The 19,434-nt window shown below is 63.8% G+C and overlaps 3 protein-coding genes across 5 annotated transcripts in view; all 3 read right to left on the reverse strand.

Moving 5' to 3' along the window:
* The window catches only part of MBD1 (methyl-CpG binding domain protein 1), a 38,765-nt gene extending 32,504 nt beyond the window's left edge, over positions 1–6,261 (reverse strand). The window contains 4 exon segments of the mRNA XM_065044381.1: positions 525–647; positions 2,370–2,410; positions 4,871–4,956; positions 5,969–6,261. Of these exon segments, the coding sequence (XP_064900453.1) occupies positions 525–647; positions 2,370–2,410; positions 4,871–4,956; positions 5,969–6,237 (519 nt within the window). The 5' untranslated portion in view covers positions 6,238–6,261.
* A 9,511-nt stretch (positions 6,262–15,772) lies between these two features.
* Positions 15,773–18,035, reverse strand: LOC135576967 (collagen alpha-5(IV) chain-like). Of its 3 annotated transcripts, none has more exons than XM_065044379.1 (3): positions 17,870–18,035; positions 16,183–17,407; positions 15,773–16,144 (listed from the first exon to the last, which is right to left on the reverse strand). In XM_065044379.1, exons 1-3 carry the CDS (start codon positions 18,007–18,009, stop codon positions 15,788–15,790), a joined length of 1,722 nt encoding a protein of 573 aa, XP_064900451.1. In that variant the 5' UTR covers positions 18,010–18,035; the 3' UTR covers positions 15,773–15,787. The 3 variants fall into 3 exon arrangements, with proteins under 3 accessions (XP_064900451.1, XP_064900452.1, XP_064900450.1); XM_065044380.1 differs by lacking the exon at positions 17,870–18,035 and having other exon boundaries at positions 16,183–16,261; positions 16,631–17,786; XM_065044378.1 differs by lacking the exon at positions 17,870–18,035 and having other exon boundaries at positions 16,183–17,786.
* Positions 18,036–18,537: 502 nt separating this feature from the next.
* The window catches only part of CXXC1 (CXXC finger protein 1), a 52,725-nt gene continuing 51,828 nt past the window's right edge, over positions 18,538–19,434 (reverse strand). Inside the window, exon 15 of the mRNA XM_065044376.1 lies at positions 18,538–18,816. Within this exon, the coding sequence (XP_064900448.1) occupies positions 18,676–18,816 (141 nt within the window). The 3' untranslated portion in view covers positions 18,538–18,675. The remainder of the gene's footprint in view (positions 18,817–19,434) is intronic.

Here is a 19,434-nt window from a genome sequence, read left to right on the forward strand (position 1 = left end):
GGGGGTCAATGGGGGTCAATGGGGATCAATGGGGGTCAATGGATGTCAATGGGGGTCAATGGGGGTCAATGGGAGGTCAATGGGGATCAATGGGGAATCAAAGGGAGGTCAATGGGAGGTCAATGGGGATCAATGGGGGTCAATGGGGATCAATGGATGTCAAGGGGAGGTCAATGGGGATCAATGGGTGTCAATGGGGGGTCAATGGGGAGCAATGGGGGTCAATGGGGGTCAATGGGGATCAACTGTTGTCAATGGGAGGTCAATGGGGATCAATGGGTGTCAATGGGGATCAATGGGGATCAATGGGGGTCAATGGGCGTCAATGGGGAGTCAATGGGAGGTCAATGGGGATGAATGGGGGGATCAATGGGGGATGAATGGGGGGATCAATGGGGGATCAATGGGGATCAATGGGGGATCAATGGATGTCAATGGTGATCAATGGGTGTCAATGGGGGTCAGTGGGGGTCAGTGGGGTCCACGTGGGGCATTGTGGGGGTTGGGCCCTCGGGGCTCGTTACCTTCTTGACGATGCGCAGGCAGCGGCGCAGGAGGCACTTGGCGGGGGAGGGGCGGGCGCAGGCGCTGCAGATGCCGCAGTCGCGGGGGAGGAGACACGCGCCGCACGACCCGCAGCCCACGCGCTGCGGGGGGACCCAGGCGTTCGGGGGGGACCCAGGCGTTCGGGGGGGACCCAGGCGTTCGGGGAGGGACCGAGGAGTTTGGGGAGGGACCCAGGAGTTCATGGGGACCCAGGTGTTCGGGGGACCCAGGCGTTCGGGGGGGACCCAGGAGTTCGGGGAAGGACCCAGGAGTTCATGGGGACCCAGGTGTTCGGGGGACCCAGGCGTCCGGGGGGGACCCAGGCGTTCACAGGGACCCAGGTGTTCAGGGGACCCAGGCGTTCGGGGAACCCAGGAGTTCGGGGAGGGACCCAGGCGTTCGGGGGGGACCCAGGCGTTCGGGGGGGACCCAGGAGTTCGGGGAAGGACCCAGGAGCTCATGGGGACCCAGGTGTTCAGGGGACCCAGGCGTTCGGGGGACCCAGGAGTTCGGGGGGGACCCAGGCGTTCGGGGGGGACCCAGGCGTTCGGGGGACCCAGGCGTTCGGGGGGGACCCAGGAGTTCGGGGAAGGACCCAGGAGTTCATGGGGACCCAGGTGTTCAGGGGACCCAGGCGTTCGGGGGGGACCCAGGCGTTCGGGGGACCCAGGAGTTTGGGGGGGACCCAGGAGTTCGGGGAAGGACCCAGGAGTTCATGGGGACCTAGGTGTTCAGGGGACCCAGGCATTCGGGGGGGACCCAGGAGTTCGGGGGGGACCCAGGCGTTCGGGGGACCCAGGCGTTCGGGGGGGACCCAGGCGTTCGGGGGGGACCCAGGCGTTCACAGGGACCCAGGCATTCGGGGGGGACCCAGGCGTTCGGGGAGACCTAGGAGTTCGGGGGGACCCAGGCGTTCGGGGAGGGACCCAGGCGTTCACAGGGACCCAGGCGTTCACAGGGACCCAGGTGTTCGGGGGACCCAGGCGTTCGGGGGACCCAGGAGTTCGGGGGGACCCAGGCGTTCGGGGGACCCAGGCGTTCGGGGAGACCTAGGAGTTCGGGGGGACCCAGGCGTTCGGGGGGACCCAGGCGTTTGGGGAGGGACCCAGGCGTTCGGGGAGGGACCCAGGCGTTCGGGGGGGACCCAGGCGTTCGGGGAGGGACCCAGGAGTTCGGGGAAGGACCCAGGAGTTCGGGGGGGACGGACGCGTTCTTGGGGGACCCAGGAGTTTGGGGAGGGACCCAGGAGTTCATGGGGACCCAGGCGTTCGGGGGACCCAGGCGTTCGGGGAGACCTAGGAGTTCGGGGAGGGACCCAGGAGTTTGGGGTGGGACCCAGGAGTTCACAGGGACCCAGGCGTCCGGGGAGGGACCCAGGTGTTCGGGGAGGGACCCAGGAGTTCATGGGGACCCAGGTGTTCGGGGGACCCAGGCGTTCGGGGGACCCAGGCGTTCGGGGGGGGACCCAGGCGTTCGGGGGGGACCCAGGCGTTCGGGGAGGGACCGAGGAGTTTGGGGAGGGACCCAGGAGTTCATGGGGACCCAGGTGTTCGGGGGACCCAGGCGTTCGGGGGGACCCAGGAGTTCAGGGGGACCCAGGCGTTCGGGGAGACCTAGGAGTTTGGGGGGACCCAGGCGTTCGGGGGGACCCAGGCGTTCGGGGGGAACCCAGGAGTTCACAGGGACCCAGGTGTCCGGGGAGGGACCCAGGAGTTCGGGGAGGGACCCAGGAGTTTGGGGGGGGACCCAGGAGTCTGGGGAGGGGACCCAGGAGTTCGGGGAGGGACCCAGGAGTTCGGGGAGGGACCCAGGCGTCCGGGTACCTTGTAGAATCGCTGCTCCCGGTTGAATTCCCGTCTCCGGGCTGGGGGGGGGAGGGGAATGGGAGGGGTCAGAGGGTGGGGACCCCCTGGCCCCGCCCCCAGGGCACCCTGAGCCCCACCCAAGGGACACGCAGAGAGGAAGAGGAGGGAGAGGAAGGAGGAAGAGCAGGGGAGGGACTGAGGGTGATGAGGAGGGGGAGGGGCATGGGAGGAAGGCTCAGGATGAGGATGATGAAGAAGATGAAGAAGATGATGAAGATGATGATGATGATGAAGATGATGAAGATGTTGAAGATGATGATGATGATGATGATGATGATGATGATGGCGGGAGGAAGGCTCAGGATGAGGAAGATGATGATGATATAGGATGAAGGCTCAGGATGATGATGATGATGATGATGATGATGAAGATGATGAAGATGATGAAGATGATGGGGGGGAGGAAAGTTCAAGATGATGATGATGGGGGGGAGGAAGGCTCAGGATGATGATGATGATGATGATGATGATGATGATGGGGGGAGGAAGGCTCAGGATGATGATGATGATGATGGGGGGAGGAAGGCTCAGGATGATGATGATGATGATGATGATGATGATGATGATGGGGGGAGGAAGGCTCAGGATGATGATGATGATGATGATGATGATGGGGGGAGGAAGGCTCAGGATGATGATGATGATGGGGGAGGAAGGCTCAGGATGAGGATGATGATGGGATATGATGAAGGCTCAGGATGATGATGAAGATGATGAAGATGATGAAGATGATGATGAAGATGATGATGAAGATGATGATGAAGATGATGATGAAGATGATGATGAAGATGATGATGATGAAGATGATGAAGATGATGAAGATGATGATGATGATGATGATGATGATGATGGGGTGGAGGAAGGCTCAGGATTATGATGATGATGGGGGGAGGAAGGCTCAGGATGAGGATGATGATGATGATGATGATGGGGAGGGGAGGAAGGCTCAGTATGCTGAGGATGATGAGGAAGATGATGACAATGGGGGGGATAGGATGAAGAGTCAGGATGATGATGATGATGATGATGATGGGGTGGAGGAAGGCTCAGGATTATGATGATGATGGGGGGAGGAAGGCTCAGGATGATGATGATGATGATGATGGGATAGGATGAAGGCTCAGGATGAAGATGTTGATGAAGATGATGATGATGGGGGGAGGAAGGCTCAGGATGATGATGATGATGGGGGGGAGGAAGGCTCACGATGAGGATGATGATGATGAAGATGATGAAGATGATGATGAAGATAATGATGATGGGGGAGGAAGGCTCAGGATGAGGATGATGATGATGAGATAGGATGAAGGCTCAGGATGCTGAAGATGATGAAGATGCTGAAGATGATGATGATGAAGATGATGATGATGATGACGATGATGATGATGGGGTGGAGGAAGGCTCAGGATGAGGATGATGATGAAGACGCTGAAGATGATGATGATGATGGGGGGGAGGAAGGCTCAGGATGATGATGATGATGGGGGGAGGAAGGCTCAGGATGATGATGATGATGATGATGATGATGATGAGTGTGGATGGGATGAAGGCTCAGGAGATGATGAAAATGAGGAAGAGGATGAAGGTTCAAGATGATGATGATGATGATGATGAAGATGATGATGATGAAGATGATGATGATGATGATGGGGAGGAAGGCTCAGGATGATGATGATGATGGGGAGGAAGGCTCAGGAGGATGATGATGATGATGATGGGGGGCGAGAAAGGTTCAGGATGATGATGATGGGGAGAAAGGCTCAGGATGATGATGATGATGAGTGTAGATGGGATGAAGGCTCAGGAGATGATGAAAATGAGGAAGGGGATGAAGATTCAAGATGATGATGATGATGATGATGATGGGGGGGAGGAAGGCTCAGGATGTTGAAGATGATGATGATGATGGAGGATGAAGGCTCAGGATGATGATGATGCGGAGGGGAGGAAGGCTCAGCATGCCGAGGATGATGATGATGACAATGGGGGGGATAGGATGAAGGCTCAGGATGATGATGAAGATGACGATGATGATGGGGAGGAAGGCTCAGGATGATGATGATGATGATGGGGGGAGGAAGGCTCAGGATGATGATGATGATGATGATGATGATGATGATGATGGGGGGAGGAAGGCTCAAGATTATAATGATGGGGGGGAGGAAGGCTCAGGACGATGATGATGATGATGGGGGAAGAAGGCTCAGGATGATGATGAAGATGATGAAGATGATGAAGATGATGATGAAGATGATGAAGATGATGATGATGATGATGAAGATGATGATGAAGATGATGATGAAGATGATGATGAAGATGATGATGAAGATGATGATGAAGATAATGATGATGATGGGGGGAGGAAGGCTCAGGATGATGATGATGATGATGATGATGGGATAGGATGAAGGCTCAGGATGATGATGGTGACGATGATGAGGATGAAGATGGGCACTCACCGCGGCACTCGGGGCAGAGCCAGCGGCACCGGCGCTGAGTCGGCAACGTCACCCCCGGGAACAGCCCCTGGCACCCGCCGCAGCACCTGAGGGGGACCCAGGCGTCCGGGAGGGACCCAGGCGTCCGGGAGGGGGAACCCAACCCACACACAGGGGGACCCAGGAGTTCGGGAGACAGAACCACCCCCACAAAGGACCCAGGAGTCCAGGAGGGACCCAGGAGTTCGGGAGGGGACCCAAGAGCTCAGGAGGGACCCAGGAGTTCGGGAGACAGAACCACCCCCACAAAGGACCCAGGAGTCTGGGAGGGACCCAGGAGTTCGGGAGGGGACCCAAGAGCTCAGGAGGGACCCAGGCGTCCGGGAGGGACCCAGGCGTCCGGGAGGGGGAACCCAACCCGCACACACGGGGACCCAGGAGTTTGGGAAGGACCCAGGAGTTCGGGAGACAGAACCACCCCCACAAAGGACCCAGGAGTCCGGGAGGGACCCAGGAGTTCGGGGGGAGACCCAGATGTTTGGGAGGGACCCAGGAGTTCGGGAGGGACCCAGGCGTCCGGGAGACAGAACCCACCCCCACAGAGGACCCAGGAGTTCGGGGGGAGACCCAAGAGCTCAGGAGGGACCCAGGCATCCGGGAGGGACCCAGGAGTTCGGGAGGGGACCCAGGAGTTCGGGGGGACCCAGGAGTCCGGGAGAGGGGACCCAAATCTATACAGGGGGACCCAGATGTTGGGGAGGGACCCAGGAGTTCGGGAGGGGACCCAAGAGCTCAGGAGGGACCCAGGCGTCCGGGAGACAGGATCCACCCCCACAAAGGACCCAGGAGTCCGGGAGGGACCCAGATGTTCAGGAGGGGACCCAGGAGTTCGGGAGGGACCCAGGAGTTCGGGGGGAGACCCAAACGTCCGGGAGGGACCCAGGAGTTCGGGAGAGGACCCAGGCGTCCGGGTGACGGAACCCACCCCACACAGGGGACCCAGGAGAATTCAGGGGGGGACCCAGGAGTTCGGGACACCCACCCCCCCCCCACACCCCCCCCCCCCCCCCCCCCCATCCCCAAAAGGGGACCCAGGCATCCGGCCCCTCCCCCACTCACGCCACCACCCCCTCCTGGGGGGGTTCGGGGGGGGAGGGCGTTTCCGGGTCCTCCGGGGTGGGAGGGCAATTCCGCTGGGGGCGGAGCCTCAGCGGGAGGGGGCGGAGCCACAGGTGGGGTGGGCGGAGCCTCCTCTGGTGGGGGCGGAGCCTCATCCGGCACAGGGGGAGCCTCAGGTTGTGTGGGCGGGGCCTCAGGTGGGGTGGGCGGGGCCTCCTCTTTAGCCCCCGCCCCCAGGCTCGGGGGGGGGTCCCATTGGCCGGCGCCATTTGGGGCCTTTTCTGGGCTTTTAAGGGGGGGAAAAAAGGGTCAAATTTGGGGGGAACCCCCCATTTTGGGGTTCCCCCACCCCACAGAACCCCCCATTGTGTCCCCCCCCACTTTGGGCCCCCCATTTCCCCCCAGTTTTGGGGGGTCCCCCCAACCCTTCAATTCCCCCCCCCCAATCACTTCATTGGGGCTTCCTTAACATTTTAAGGTGTCCCCAACATCTTTAGGGACCCCCCCCAATTTTAGGGACCCCCTCCCCCAATTTAACGGGCCCCCCCATTATTAGGGACCCCCCCCATTATTAGGACCGCCCCAATATTAGGGACCACCCCATGTAACCCAATGGACCTTCAATCCCCCCCATTCACTTCAATGGGGCTCCCTTAACATTTTAAGGTGTCCCCAACATCTTTAGGGACCCCCCCCAATTTTAGGGACCCCCTCCCCCAATTTTATGGACCCCCCATTATTAGGGACCCCTCCCCATTATTAGGGACCCCTCCCCATTATTAGGACCCCCCTCAATCTTTGGGGACCCCCCATATAACCCAATAGACCTTCAATCCCTGCCATTCACTTCAATGGGGCTCCCTTAACGTTTTAAGGTGTCCCAACATCTTTAGGGACCCCCCCCAATTTTAGGGACCCCTCCCCCAATTTTATGGACCCCCCCATTATTAGGGACCCCTCCCCATTATTAGGGACCCCCCCCATTATTAGGACCCCCCCAATATTAGGAACCCCCCCATGTAACCCAATGGACCTTCAATCCCCCCCATTCACTTCAATGGAGCTCCCTTAACATTTTAAGGTGTCCCCAACATCTTTAGGGACCCCCCCCAATTTTAGGGACCCCCTCCCCCAATTTTAGGGACCCCCCCATTATTAGGGACCCCTCCCCATTATTACGGACCCCTCCCCATTATTAGGACCCCCCCCAATATTAGGGACCCCCCCATGTAACCCAATGGACCTTCAATCCCCGTCATTCACTTCAATGGGGCTCCCTAACATTTTAAAGTGTCCCCAACATCTTAGGGACCCCCCCCAATTTTAGGGACCCCTCCCCAATTTTATGGACCCCCCCATTATTAGGGACCCCTCCCCATTATTAGGGACCCCCCATTATTAGGATCCCCCCCAATATTAGGGACCCCCCATGTAACCCAATGGACCTTCAATCCCCCCCATTCACTTCAATGGGGCTCCCTTAACATTTTAAGGTGTCCCCAACATCTTTAGGGACCCCCCCCAATTTTAGGGACCCCCTCCCCCAATTTTATGGACCCCCCCATTATTAGGGACCCCTCCCCATTATTAGGGACCCCCCCATTATTAGGACCCCCCCTATTACTAGGGACCCCCCATGTAACCCAATGGACCTTCAATCCCTGCCATTCACTTCAATGGGGCTCCCTTAACATTTTAAGGTGTCCCCAACATCTTTAGGGACCCCCCCCAATTTTAGGGACCCCCTCCCCAATTTTATGGGCCCCCCCATTATTAGGGACCCCTCCCCATTATTAGGACCCCCCCCCATTATTAGGACTCCCCCCAATATTAGGGACCCCCCCATGTAACCCAATGGACCTTCAATCCCCCCCATTCACTTCAATGGAGCTCCCTTAACATTTTAAGGTGTCCCCAACATCTTTAGGGACCCTCCCCAATTTTGGGACCCCTCCCCCAATTTTAGGGACCCCCCATTATTAGGGACCCCTCCCCATTATTAGGGACCCTCCCCATTATTAGGGACCCCCCCAATCTTTGGGGACCCCCCATGTAACCCAATGGACCTTCAATCCCCCCATTCACTTCAATGGAGCTCCCTTAACATTTTAAGGTGTCCCCAACATCTTTAGGGACCCCCCCCAATTTTAGGGACCCCCTCCCCCAATTTTAGGGACCCCCCATTATTAGGGACCCCTCCCAATTATTAGGGACCCCTCCCCATTATTAGGGACCCCTCCCCATTATTAGGACCCCCCTCAATCTTTGGGGACCCCCATGTAACCCAATGGACCTTCAATCCCTGCCATTCACTTCAATGGGGCTCCCTTAACATTTTAAGATGTCCCAACATCTTTAGGGACCCCCCCCAATATTAGGGACCCCTTCCCCCAATTTTATGGGCCCCCCCATTATTAGGGGCCCCTCCCCATTATTAGGGACCCCCCCCCATTATTAGAACCCCCCTATTATTAGGAGCCCCCATGTAACCCAATGGACCTTCAATCCCTGCCATTCACTTCAATGGGGCTCCCTTAACATTTTAAGGTGTCCCCAACATCTTTAGGGACCCCCCCCAATTTTAGGGACCCCTCCCCCAATTTTAGGGACCCCCCCATTATTAGGGACCCCCCCATTATTAGGGACCCCCCCTATTACTAGGGACCCCCCCATGTAACCCAATGGACCTTCAATCCCTGCCATTCACTTCATGGGGCTCCTTAACATTTTAAGGTGTCCCCAACATCTTTAGGGACCCCCCCCCATTTTAGGGACCCCTCCCCATTATTGGGGACCCCCCCGTACCTTGGGGGGCCCGATCTCTCCCGCCCGTTCTGAAGTCGAAGTTGTCGAGGTCGCGTTCGGGTCCCAGCCCGTTCTTGAAGTCGAAGTTGTCGAGGTCGCGTTCGGGTCCCAAAAACCGACTCAGTTCGATTTTGCTGCGGAATTTCTGCCCCGTGGGGCTGTGGGGGGGGGGTCCCCAAAATTAGGGGGGGTCCCCAATAATATAGAGGGGTCCCCAATAATATAGGGGGGACCCCAAAATACCCCTGAGAAGGGTTGTTGGGTTATAGCGAGACCATGAAAGCCAATGGGGGGAAACAAATGGGGGGTCCCCAAAATAAGGGTGTGGTCTCCAATAATAAGGGGGGTGGAGTTTAGGACTGGGGGGGGCGGGATTTAGGACCCGGGGGGCGGGGCTTAGGACGCGGGGGGGGGGGGGGGGGCGGGGGGGGCAGGGCTTAGCACATGGGGGTGGGGTGGGGGTTCTTAAGATGAGGGGGCGGGGCTTAGGACCCAGGGGGCGGGGCTTCAGATGCAGGGGGGGGGGATAGGACTCGGGGGGGGCGGGGTTTAGGACTGGTGGGGCGGGGTTTAGGACCCGGGGGAGGGGTCTAGGACCGGGGGGGGCGGGGTCTAGGACCCGGGGGGGGGCGGGGTCTAGGACCAGGGGCGGGCGGGGTCTAGGACCAGGGGCGGGCGGGGTCTAGGACCAGGGGGGTTGGGGTCTAGGACCCGGGGGGGGCGGGGTTTAAGACACAGAGGTGGGATTTAGGACCCAGGGGGCGGGGTTTAGGAACCGGGGGGGGCGGGGTCTAGGACCCAGGCTCAGGGTTTAAGACAAAGGGGTGGGGTTTAGGACCCGGGGGCGGGGTTTAGGACCCAGGGGGCGGGGTTTAGGACCCAGGGGGGCGGGGCTTCAGATGCAGGGGGGGGGATAGGACTCGGGGGGGGCGGGGTTTAGGACTGGTGGGGCGGGGTTTAGGACCCGGGGGAGGGGGTCTAGGACCGGGGGGGGGGCGGGGGTCTAGGACCCGGGGGGGGCGGGGTCTAGGACCCCGGGGGGGGCGGGGTCTAGGACCCGGGGGGGCGGGGTCTAGGACCCGGGGGGGGGCGGGGTCTAGGACCCGGGGGGGGGCGGGGTCTAGGACCCGGGGGGGGTGGGGTCTAGGACCCGGGGGGGGGCGGGGTTTAAGACACAGAGGTAGGATTTAGGACCCAGGGGGCGGGGTTTAGGAACCGGGGGGGGCGGGGTCTAGGACCCAGGCTCAGGGTTTAAGACACAGGGGTGGGGGTTTAGGACCCAGGGGGCGGGGTCTAGGACACGGGGGGGGCGGGGTCTAGGACACATAGGTGGGATTTAGGACCCAGGGGGCAGGGTTTAGAACCCGGGGGGCGGGGTTTAGGAAACGGGGGGCGGGGTCTAGGAACCGGGGGGCGGGGTTTATGACACATAGGTGGGATTTAGGACCCAGGGGGCGGGGTTTAGAACCCGGGGGGGGTGGGGTTTAGGAAACGGGGGGGCGGGGTCTAGGAACCGGGGGGGCAGGGTTTATGACACATAGGTGGGATTTAGGACCCAGGGGGGCGGGGTTTAGAACCCGTGGGGGTGGGGTTTAGGACCCGGGGGGGCGGGGTTTAAGACACAGAGGTGGGATTTAGGACCCAGGGGGCGGGGTTTAGGAACCGGGGGGCGGGGTCTAGGACCCGGGGGGCGGGGTTTAGGACCCGGGGGGGCGGGGGTCCAGGACCCGGGGGTGGGATTTAGGATCCAGGGGGCGGGGTTCAGAACCCGGGGGGCGGGGTTTAAGACACAGAGATGGGATTTAGGACCCAGGGGGCGGGGTTTAGGACCCGGGGGGGGCGGGGTCTAGGACCGGGGGGGGCGGGGTCTAGGACCCAGGCACAGGGTTTAAGACACAGGGGCGGGGTCTAGGACTCGGGGGGCGGGGTGTAGGACCCCGGGGGGGCTGGGGCTTAGAACTCGGGGGGGCGGGGGTCTAGGACACGGGGAGGCGGGGTCTAGGACCCGAGGGGCGGGGGTCTAAGACACAGAGGTGGTATTTAGGACCCAGGGGGCGGGGTTTAGAACGCGGGGGGCGGGGGTCTAGGAACCGGGGGGCGGGGCTTATGACAAAGAGGTAGGATTTAGGACCCGGGGGTGGGGTTTTAGAACCCGGGGGGGCGGGGTTTAAGACACAAAGGTGGGATTTAGGACCCAGGGGGCGGGGTTTAGGACCCGGGGGGCGGGGTCTAGGACCCGGGGGGGGGGGCGGGGTCTAGGACCCGGGGGGGGGGCGGGGTCTAGGACCCCGGGGGGGGGCGGGGTCTAGGACCCGGGGGGGGGGCGGGGTCTAGGACCCCGGGGGGGGGCGGGGTCTAAGACACAGAGGTGGGATTTAGGACCCAGGGGGCGGGGTTTAGAATGCGGGGGGGCGGGGTCTAGGACCCCGGGGGGGCGGGGTCTAGGACCCGGGGGGGGGGCGGGGTCTAGGACCCAGCCACAGGGTTTAAGACACAGGGGTGGGGGTTAGGACGCGGGGGGCGGGGTCTAGGACCGGGGGGGGCGGGGTCTAGGACACAGGGGTGGGATTTAGGACCCAGGGGGCGGGGCTTAGATCCCGGGGGGCGGGGTCTAGGAACCGGGGGGCGGGGTCTAGGACACAGGGGTGGGATTTAGGACCCAGGGGGCGGGGTTTAGAACCCGGAGGGTGGGGTTTAAGACACAGAGATGGGGTTTAGGACCCAGGGGGGGCGGGGTTTAGGAACCGGGGGGTGGGGTTTAGGACCCGGGGGGCGGGGTTTAAGACACAGAGGTGGGAAATAGTACCCAGGGGGGCGGGGTTTAGGAACCGTGGGGCGGGGTTTAGCACCCGGGGGGCGGGGTCTAGCACCCGGGGGGCGGGGCTTAGGGGGTACCTCTGGTAGTAGGTGTCGGAGCGGCCGCAGGTGGCTCCTGATTTGCGAAAGGCCTCTCGGCGCCGCCAGCCCGGGCCCAGCGCCGGGCACTCCACCCAGCCCTCCGCCATCCCGGGGGGGGCGCGCTACTGCGGGAACGCGGCGCGTCGGGGCCCCGCCCACGAGGTGCCGGCCCCGCCCACGAGGTGCCGGCCCCGCCCACGAGGTGCCGGCCCCGCCCACAACAAATAGGCCCCCGCCCACGAGGTGCCGGCCCCGCCCACGAGGTGCCGGCCCCGCCCACGAGGTGCCGGCCCCGCCCACGAGGTGCAAACCCCGCCCACAACAAATAGGCCCCGCCCACGAGGTGCCGGCCCCCGCCCACGAGGTGCCGGCCCCGCCCACGAGGTGCAAACCCTGCCCACGAGGTGCAAACCCCGCCCACAACAAATAGGCCCCGCCCACGAGGTGCCGGCCCCGCCCATGAGGTGCCGGCCCCGCCCACGAGGTGCAAACCCCGCCCACAACAAATAGGCCCCGCACACGAGGTGCAAACCCCGCCCACGAGGTGGCAGCCCCGCCCACAGCACTTAGAGCCCAGCCACAACACTTAGGCCCCCGCCCACGAGGTGCAAACCCCGCCCACGAGGTGGCAGCCCCGCCCACGAGGTGCAAACCCCGCCCACGACAAATAGGCCCCGCCCACAAGGTGCAAACCCCGCCGACGAGGTGCCAGCCCCGCCCACGAGGTGCCAGCCCCGCCCACAACACATAGTGCCCAGCCACGACACTTAGGCCCCGCCCACGAGGCGGCAGCCCCGCCCACGAGGTGCCAGCCCCGCCCACGAGGTGCCAGCCCCGCCCATAACACTTAGAGCCCAGCTGCAACACTTAGGCCCCGCCCACGAGGTGCATACCCCGCCCACAAGGTGCAAACCCCGCCCACAAGGTGGCAGCCCCGCCCATGACAAATAGGTCCTGCCCACAACAAATAGGGCCCCGCCCAGGAGGTGCCAGCCCCGCCCACGAGGTGCCAGCCCCGCCCACAGCACTTGGAGCCCAGCCACAACACTTAGGCCCCGTCCACAAGGTGCCAACCCCGCCCACGAGGTGGCAGCCCCGCCCACAACACTTAGAGCCCAGCCATATCACTTAGGCCCCGCCCACGAGGTGCCAGCCCCGCCCACGAGGTGCCAGCCCCGCCCATAACACTTAGAGCCCAGCCACAACACTTAGGCCCCGCCCACGAGGTGGCAGCCCCGCCCACAAGGTGCAAACCCCGCCCACAAGGTGAAAACCCCGCCCACAATACTTAAGAGCCCAGCCATATCACTTAGGCCCCGCCCACGAGGTGCAAACCCCGCCCACAACACTTAGATGCCACCCTCAACACTTAGGCCCCGCCCACAAGGAGCAACCCCCACCCACAACAAATAGGCCCCGCCCACAGCACTTAGAGCCCAGCCACAACACTTAGGCCCCGCCCACAACACTTAGGCCCCACCCACAACACTTAGGCCCCGCCCTTGAGGTACAAACCCCACCCACAACACTCTGATTCCACCCACAACACCTTGGCCCCGCCCACAGCACTTAAATCCCGCCCACAACACTTAGGCCCCGCCCATGAGATACAAACCCCGCCCACAACACTCTGATCCCACCCACATGACTTAGGCCCCGCCCACGAGGTACAAACCCCGCCCACATCTCTAAGTCCCCGCCCACAACACTTAGGCCCCGCCCATGAGGAGCAACCCCCGCCCACAGCACTTAGACCCCGCCCACAACACGTAGGCCCCGCCCATGAGGTACAAGCCCCGCCCACAGCACTTTGTCCCCGCCCATGAGGTAGAAACCCCGCCCACAACACATAGATCCCACCCACAACATTTAGGCCCTGCCCACGAAGTACTGACCCAGCCCACAACTCTTAGGCCCCGCCCATAAGGTACAAACCCTGCCCACAACACTTAGACTCCGCCCACAACACTTAGACCCTGCCCACAACCCTTAGACCCCGCCCACAACCCTTAGACCCCGCCCACAACCCTTAGACCCCGCCCACAATACAACCCTGTCCCAGATACACAAGCCCCGCCCACAGGGCACAGACCCTGCCCACATCACTTAGGCCCCGCCCACAACACTTGGGGACTGGCCCCTCATTGCAGCCCTGTCCTGGGCATCACAAGCCCCGCCCACAAGTTACAAACCCTGCCCACAATGCAAAGGCCCCGCCCCAAGCTCCACCACCTCATTACAGCCTTCTCCTGGGCACCACAAGCCCCGCCCACAAGACCCAAGCTCCACCCACAATGCACAAGCTCCACCCACAATGCCAAAGCCCCACACAGAACACGGAAATCCCTCCCACAAGCCCAAAGCCCCACCCACAAGGCATAAGCCACGCCCACAATGCTCTAACCATGCCCACAAGGCACAAGCCACGCCCACAATGCCCAAATCCCACCCACAATGCACAAGACCCGCCCACAAGGCTCTAAACCCACCCCAAGCTCCGCCTCCTCATTACAACCCTGTCCTGGGCATCGCAAGCCACGCCCACAAAGCTCTAGCCCCGCCCACAGGGCATAGACCACACCCCAAGCTCCGCCCCTTCTCAACACCCTGTCCCAGGCTCCACAAGCCCCGCCCACAGGAACCCAACCCCGCCCTGAGCACATGAAGCTCCGCCCCCTTCCGCACCGCACTGCCCACGGCACAAGCCCCGCCCACAAGTCTTAAGCCCCGCCCACAAGGCACAGCCCCCCCCCCCCCCCCCCCTCATTACAACCCTGTACTGGGCAGCACAAGCACCGCCCCCAAGCCTCAAGCCCCGCCCCCTCCATTGCTCCCTGCTCTGGGCACCTCAAGCCCCGCCCCCAAGCCTCTAGCCCCGCCCCCAAGCACCTGAAGCTCCACCCCCTTCCTCACCACCCTGTTCACTGCACAAGCCCCGCCCACAAAGGCTCAAGCCCCGCCCACGAGGCTCAAGCCCCGCCCCCAAGCAACTGAAGCCCCGCCCCCTCCTCACCGCCCTGTCCAAGGCACCACAAGCCCCGCCCACAAGCCCCAGGTTCCCCCAAGCCCCGCCCCCAAACACCCCAGGCCACGCCCCCTGCCCCCCACGTGCAGCCCCTAAACCGCTTCATTTCCCCCCAAAACTCGTTTCTTCCCCCAAATGCCCCAAAATCTTCACTTTTTACCCCCAAACAGCCCCAAAATCGCCCCTTTTTACCCCAGAAACACCCCCAACACTCTTCATTTCCACCGCAGCCCCAAAATCGCCCCTTTTTCCCCCAAACGGCCCCATTTTCTCCCCAACCACGTTTTTCCCGCCAAAAGCCCCAAACCCGCCGCTTTTCCCGCCAAAAAGCCCCAAAACTCCGCGTTTTCCACCCAAAACATCCCGAACCGCCATTTTTTCCCTCTCAACCCGCCCCTTTTGCCCCAAACCGCCGCTTTTCCCCCCAAACTCGCCCCTTTTTGCCCGATTTTGCCCTTTTTCGCCCCATTTTCGGCGCCTCTTTCCCGTTTCCCGCCCCCGGTACCGTTCCCGCCATCTCGTGGCGCAGCAGCGGCCGCCGGCGCTACCGGAAGCGGAAGTGAAGGGGGGTGGTGTGGGCACGTGACGCGGCGGCGACCAATAGGAATCGAGAAGCTCGCCGGGGGGGAAAGGGGGTAGGGTTTGTTTTTGCGCACGTGACCCAGCGGTGGGCGGGGGTTATTTAAATGAAGAGACCACGTGGCGCTGAGGGCTCCGCCCCTTTTCTGGTCGCCGCGGGACACGTGATGTTGAGGGCGTGGTTATGTTAATAGAGCGGGCGGGCTGCGGCGGGGTGGGCGGGGTTATGCTAATGAGCGGAGGCGCTCCCGGCGGCCTCCGCGGCGCCACCATAGAGCCCTATGGAGCCCTATAGAGCCCAATACAGCCCTATAGAGCCCCATAGTGCAATATAGAAACCTATAGAGCCATATACAGCCCCATAGAGTCCCACAGAGATCTATAGAGCCCCATAGAGCCCAATAAAGCCCCATAGAGCCATATAGAGCCCCATAGAGCCCTATAGAGCCCTCCCGGTGCCCATAGGAACCCCTATAGAAACCCCTATGGCCCCATAGAGCCCCCCCCAGCCCCTATAGAATCCCCCTTGCCCTATAGAAACCCCTATGGCCCCACAGAGCCCCCCCAGCCGCTTCCTTTGACACCCATTTTATTGTGGGGGAGGGACCCAGGCGTCCGGGAGGGACCCAGGCGTCCGGGGGTGAACACAAAGGGTCCAGGAAAGGGGGACCCAGGCGTCCGGGAAGGGACCCAGGCGTCCGGGAGGGGACCCAGGCGTCCGGGAGGGACCCAGGCGTCCGGGAGTGAACACAAAGGGTGCAGGAAAAGGGACCCAGGCGTCCGGGGCAGCCCAGGAGTTCTGGGTAGGGGAGACTTTGGGAGGGACCCAGGCGTCCGGGAGGGACCCAGGCGTCCGGGAAGGGACCCAGGCGTCCGGGAGGGACCCAGGCGTCCGGGAGGGACCCAGGCGTCCGGGAAGGGACCCAGGCGTGCGGGAGGGACCCAGGCGTCCGGGAAGGGACCCAGGCATCCGGGAGGGGACCCAGGTGTCCGGGAGGGGACCCAGCCGTCCGGGGGGATACTCAGGCATCCGGGGGGGACCCAGGCGTCCGGGAAGGGACCCAGGCGTCCGGGAGGGACCCAGGTGTCCGGGGAATACCCATTCATCCGGGAAGGGACCCAGGAGTTCGGGAGGGGACCCAGGCGTCCGGGGGGGACCCAGGCGTCCGGGAAGGGACCCAGGCATCCGGGGCAGCCCAGGACTTGTGAGTGGGGGAGACTTTGGGAGGGGACCCAGGCGTCCGGGAGGGACCCAGGCGTCCGGGAAGGGACCCAGGCGTCTGGGAGGGGACCCAGGCGTCCAAGAAGGGACCCAGGCATCCGGGAAGGGACCCAGGCGTCCGGGGGGGACCCAGGCGTCCAGGAGGGACCCAGGCGTCCGGGGGGGACCCAGGCGTCCGGGGAATACCCATTCATCCGGGAAGGGGCCCAGGCATCCAGGAGGGACCCAGGCGTCCGGGAGGGACCCAGGTGTCCGGGAGGGACCCAGGCATCCGGGAGGGGACCCAGGCGTCCGGGAAGGGACCCAGGCGTCCGGGAGGGGACCCAGACATCCAGGAGGGACCCAGGCGTCCGGGAAGGGACCCAGGCGTCCGGGAACGGACCCAGGCGTCCGGGAGGGGACCCAGACATCCAGGAGGGACCCAGGCGTCCGGGAAGGGACCCAGGCGTCCGGGAACGGACCCAGGCGTCCGGGAGGGGACCCAGACATCCAGGAGGGACCCAGGCGTCCGGGAAGGGACCCAGGCGTCCGGGAGGGACCCAGACATCCAGGAGGGACCCAGGCGTCCAGGAAGGGACCCAGGCGTCCGGGAGGGACCCAGGCGTCCGGGAGGGGACCCAGGCATCCAGGAGGGACCCAGGCGTCCGGGAGGGACCCAGGCGTCTGGGAGGGACCCAGGTGTCCGGGAGGGACCCAGGCGTCCGGGAGGGACCCAGGCGTCCGGGAGGGGACCCAGGCATCCGGGAGGGACCCAGGCGTCCGGGAGGGACCCAGGCGTCCGGGAGGGACCCAGGCGTCCGGGAGGGGACCCAGGCGTCTGGGAGGGACCCAGGCGTCCGGGGGATACCCATTCATCCGGGAAGGGGCCCAGGCATCCAGGAGGGACCCAGGCGTCCGGGAGGGGACCCAGGCGTCTGGGAGGGACCCAGGTGTCCGGGAGGGACCCAGGCGTCCGGGAGGGACCCAGGCGTCCGGGAGGGGACCCAGGCATCCGGGAGGGACCCAGGCGTCCGGGAGGGACCCAGGCGTCCGGGTGGACCCAGGCGTCCGGGAGGGACCCAGGCGTCCGGGAGGGGACCCAGGCATCCGGGAGGGACCCAGGCGTCCGGGAGGGACCCAGGCGTCCGGGGAATACCCATTCATCCGGGAAGGGGCCCAGGTGTCCGGGAGGGACCCAGGCGTCCGGGAAGGGACCCAGGCGTCCGGGAGGGACCCAGGCGTCCGGGGGATACCCATTCATCCGGGAAGGGGCCCAGGCGTCCGGGAGGGACCCAGGCGTCCGGGAGGGGACCCAGGCGTCCGGGAGGGACCCAGGCGTCCGGGAGGGGACCCAGGCGTCCGGGAGGGACCCAGGCGTCCGGGAGGGACCCAGGTATGCTGGGGGATACCCAGGTGTTGGGGAGGGATCCAGGCATCCAGGAGGGACCCAGGCGTCCGGGAGGGGACCCAGGCGTCCGGGAAGGGACCCAGGCGTCCGGGAGGGACCCAGGCGTCCGGGGAATACCCATTCATCCGGGAAGGGGCCCAGGCGTCCGGGAGGGACCCAGGCGTCCGGGAGGGGACCCAGGCGTCCGGGAGGGACCCAGGCGTCCGGGGGGGACCCAGGCGTGCGGTCAGCGCTGCGAGCGCAGGTCGGTGGTGAGCGGGTCGTGCTGGATGGTCTGGTGCAGCTCAGGAGGGACCGAGGCGTCCGGGGGATACCTATTCATCCAGGAAGGGACCCAGGCGTCCGGGAGGGACCCAGGCGTCCGGGAGGGACCCAGGCGTCCGGGAAGGGACCCAGGCGTCCGGGAGGGACCCAGGCGTCCGGGGGGGACCCAGGCGTCCGGGAGGGGACCCAGGCGTCCGGGGGGGACCCAGGCGTCCGGGAGGGACCCAGGCGTCCGGGAGGGGACCCAGGTGTCCGGGAGGGACCCAGGCGTCCGGGGGGGACCCAGGCGTCCGGGAAGGGACCCAGGCGTCCGGGAGGGACCCAGGTGTGCTGGGGGATACCCAGGTGTTGGGGAGGGATCCAGACATCCAGGAGGGACCCAGGCATCCAGGAGGGACCCAGGCGTCCGGGAAGGGACCCAGGCGTCCGGGAGGGGACCCAGGCGTCCGGGAGGGACCCAGGCGTCCGGGGGGGACCCAGGCGTCCGGGAAGGGACCCAGGCGTCCGGGAGGGACCCAGGCGTGCGGTCAGCGCTGCGAGCGCAGGTCGGTGGTGAGCGGGTCGTGCTGGATGGTCTGGTGCAGCATGAGCGCCAGCAGCCCCGCGCGGTTGGTCATGGCGGCGCGCACGTTGCGCTCCTGCTCAAACAGCTCGTCCAGCTTGTACCACTGCGGGGACAGACGGACAGGGGGACACGGGGACAGACAGGGGGACATGGGGACAGACAGGGGGACATGGGGACAGACAGGGGGACATGGGGACAGACGGACATGGGGACACGGGGACAGACGGACAGGGGGACACGGGGACAGACAGGGGGACATCAGCGGGGACGTGATATGGGGATATGGGGACATGATATGGGGACATGGGGATATGGGACATGGGGACATGGGGACAGACAGACATGGGGACACGGGGACAGACAGGGGGACAGACAGGGGGACATGGGGACAGACAGACATGGGGACATGGGGACAGACAGACATGGGGACATGGGGACAGACAGGGGGACATCAGCAGGGACGTGATATGGGGATATGGGGACATGGGGATATGGGGACAGGGGGACAGGGGGACATGGGGACATGGGGACATGGGGATATGGGGACATGGGGACAGGGGGACATGGGGACATGGGGACATGGGGACATGGGGACAGGGGGACATGGGGACAGGGGGATATGGGGACAGGGGGACATGGGGACATGGGGATATGGGGACATGGGGACAGGGGGACATGGGGACATGGGGATATGGGGACAGGGGGACATGGGGACAGGGGG

This window comes from Columba livia, chromosome 37 (genome assembly GCF_036013475.1).
Source record: "Columba livia isolate bColLiv1 breed racing homer chromosome 37, bColLiv1.pat.W.v2, whole genome shotgun sequence".
Classification (NCBI taxonomy): Eukaryota; Metazoa; Chordata; class Aves; order Columbiformes; family Columbidae; genus Columba; species Columba livia.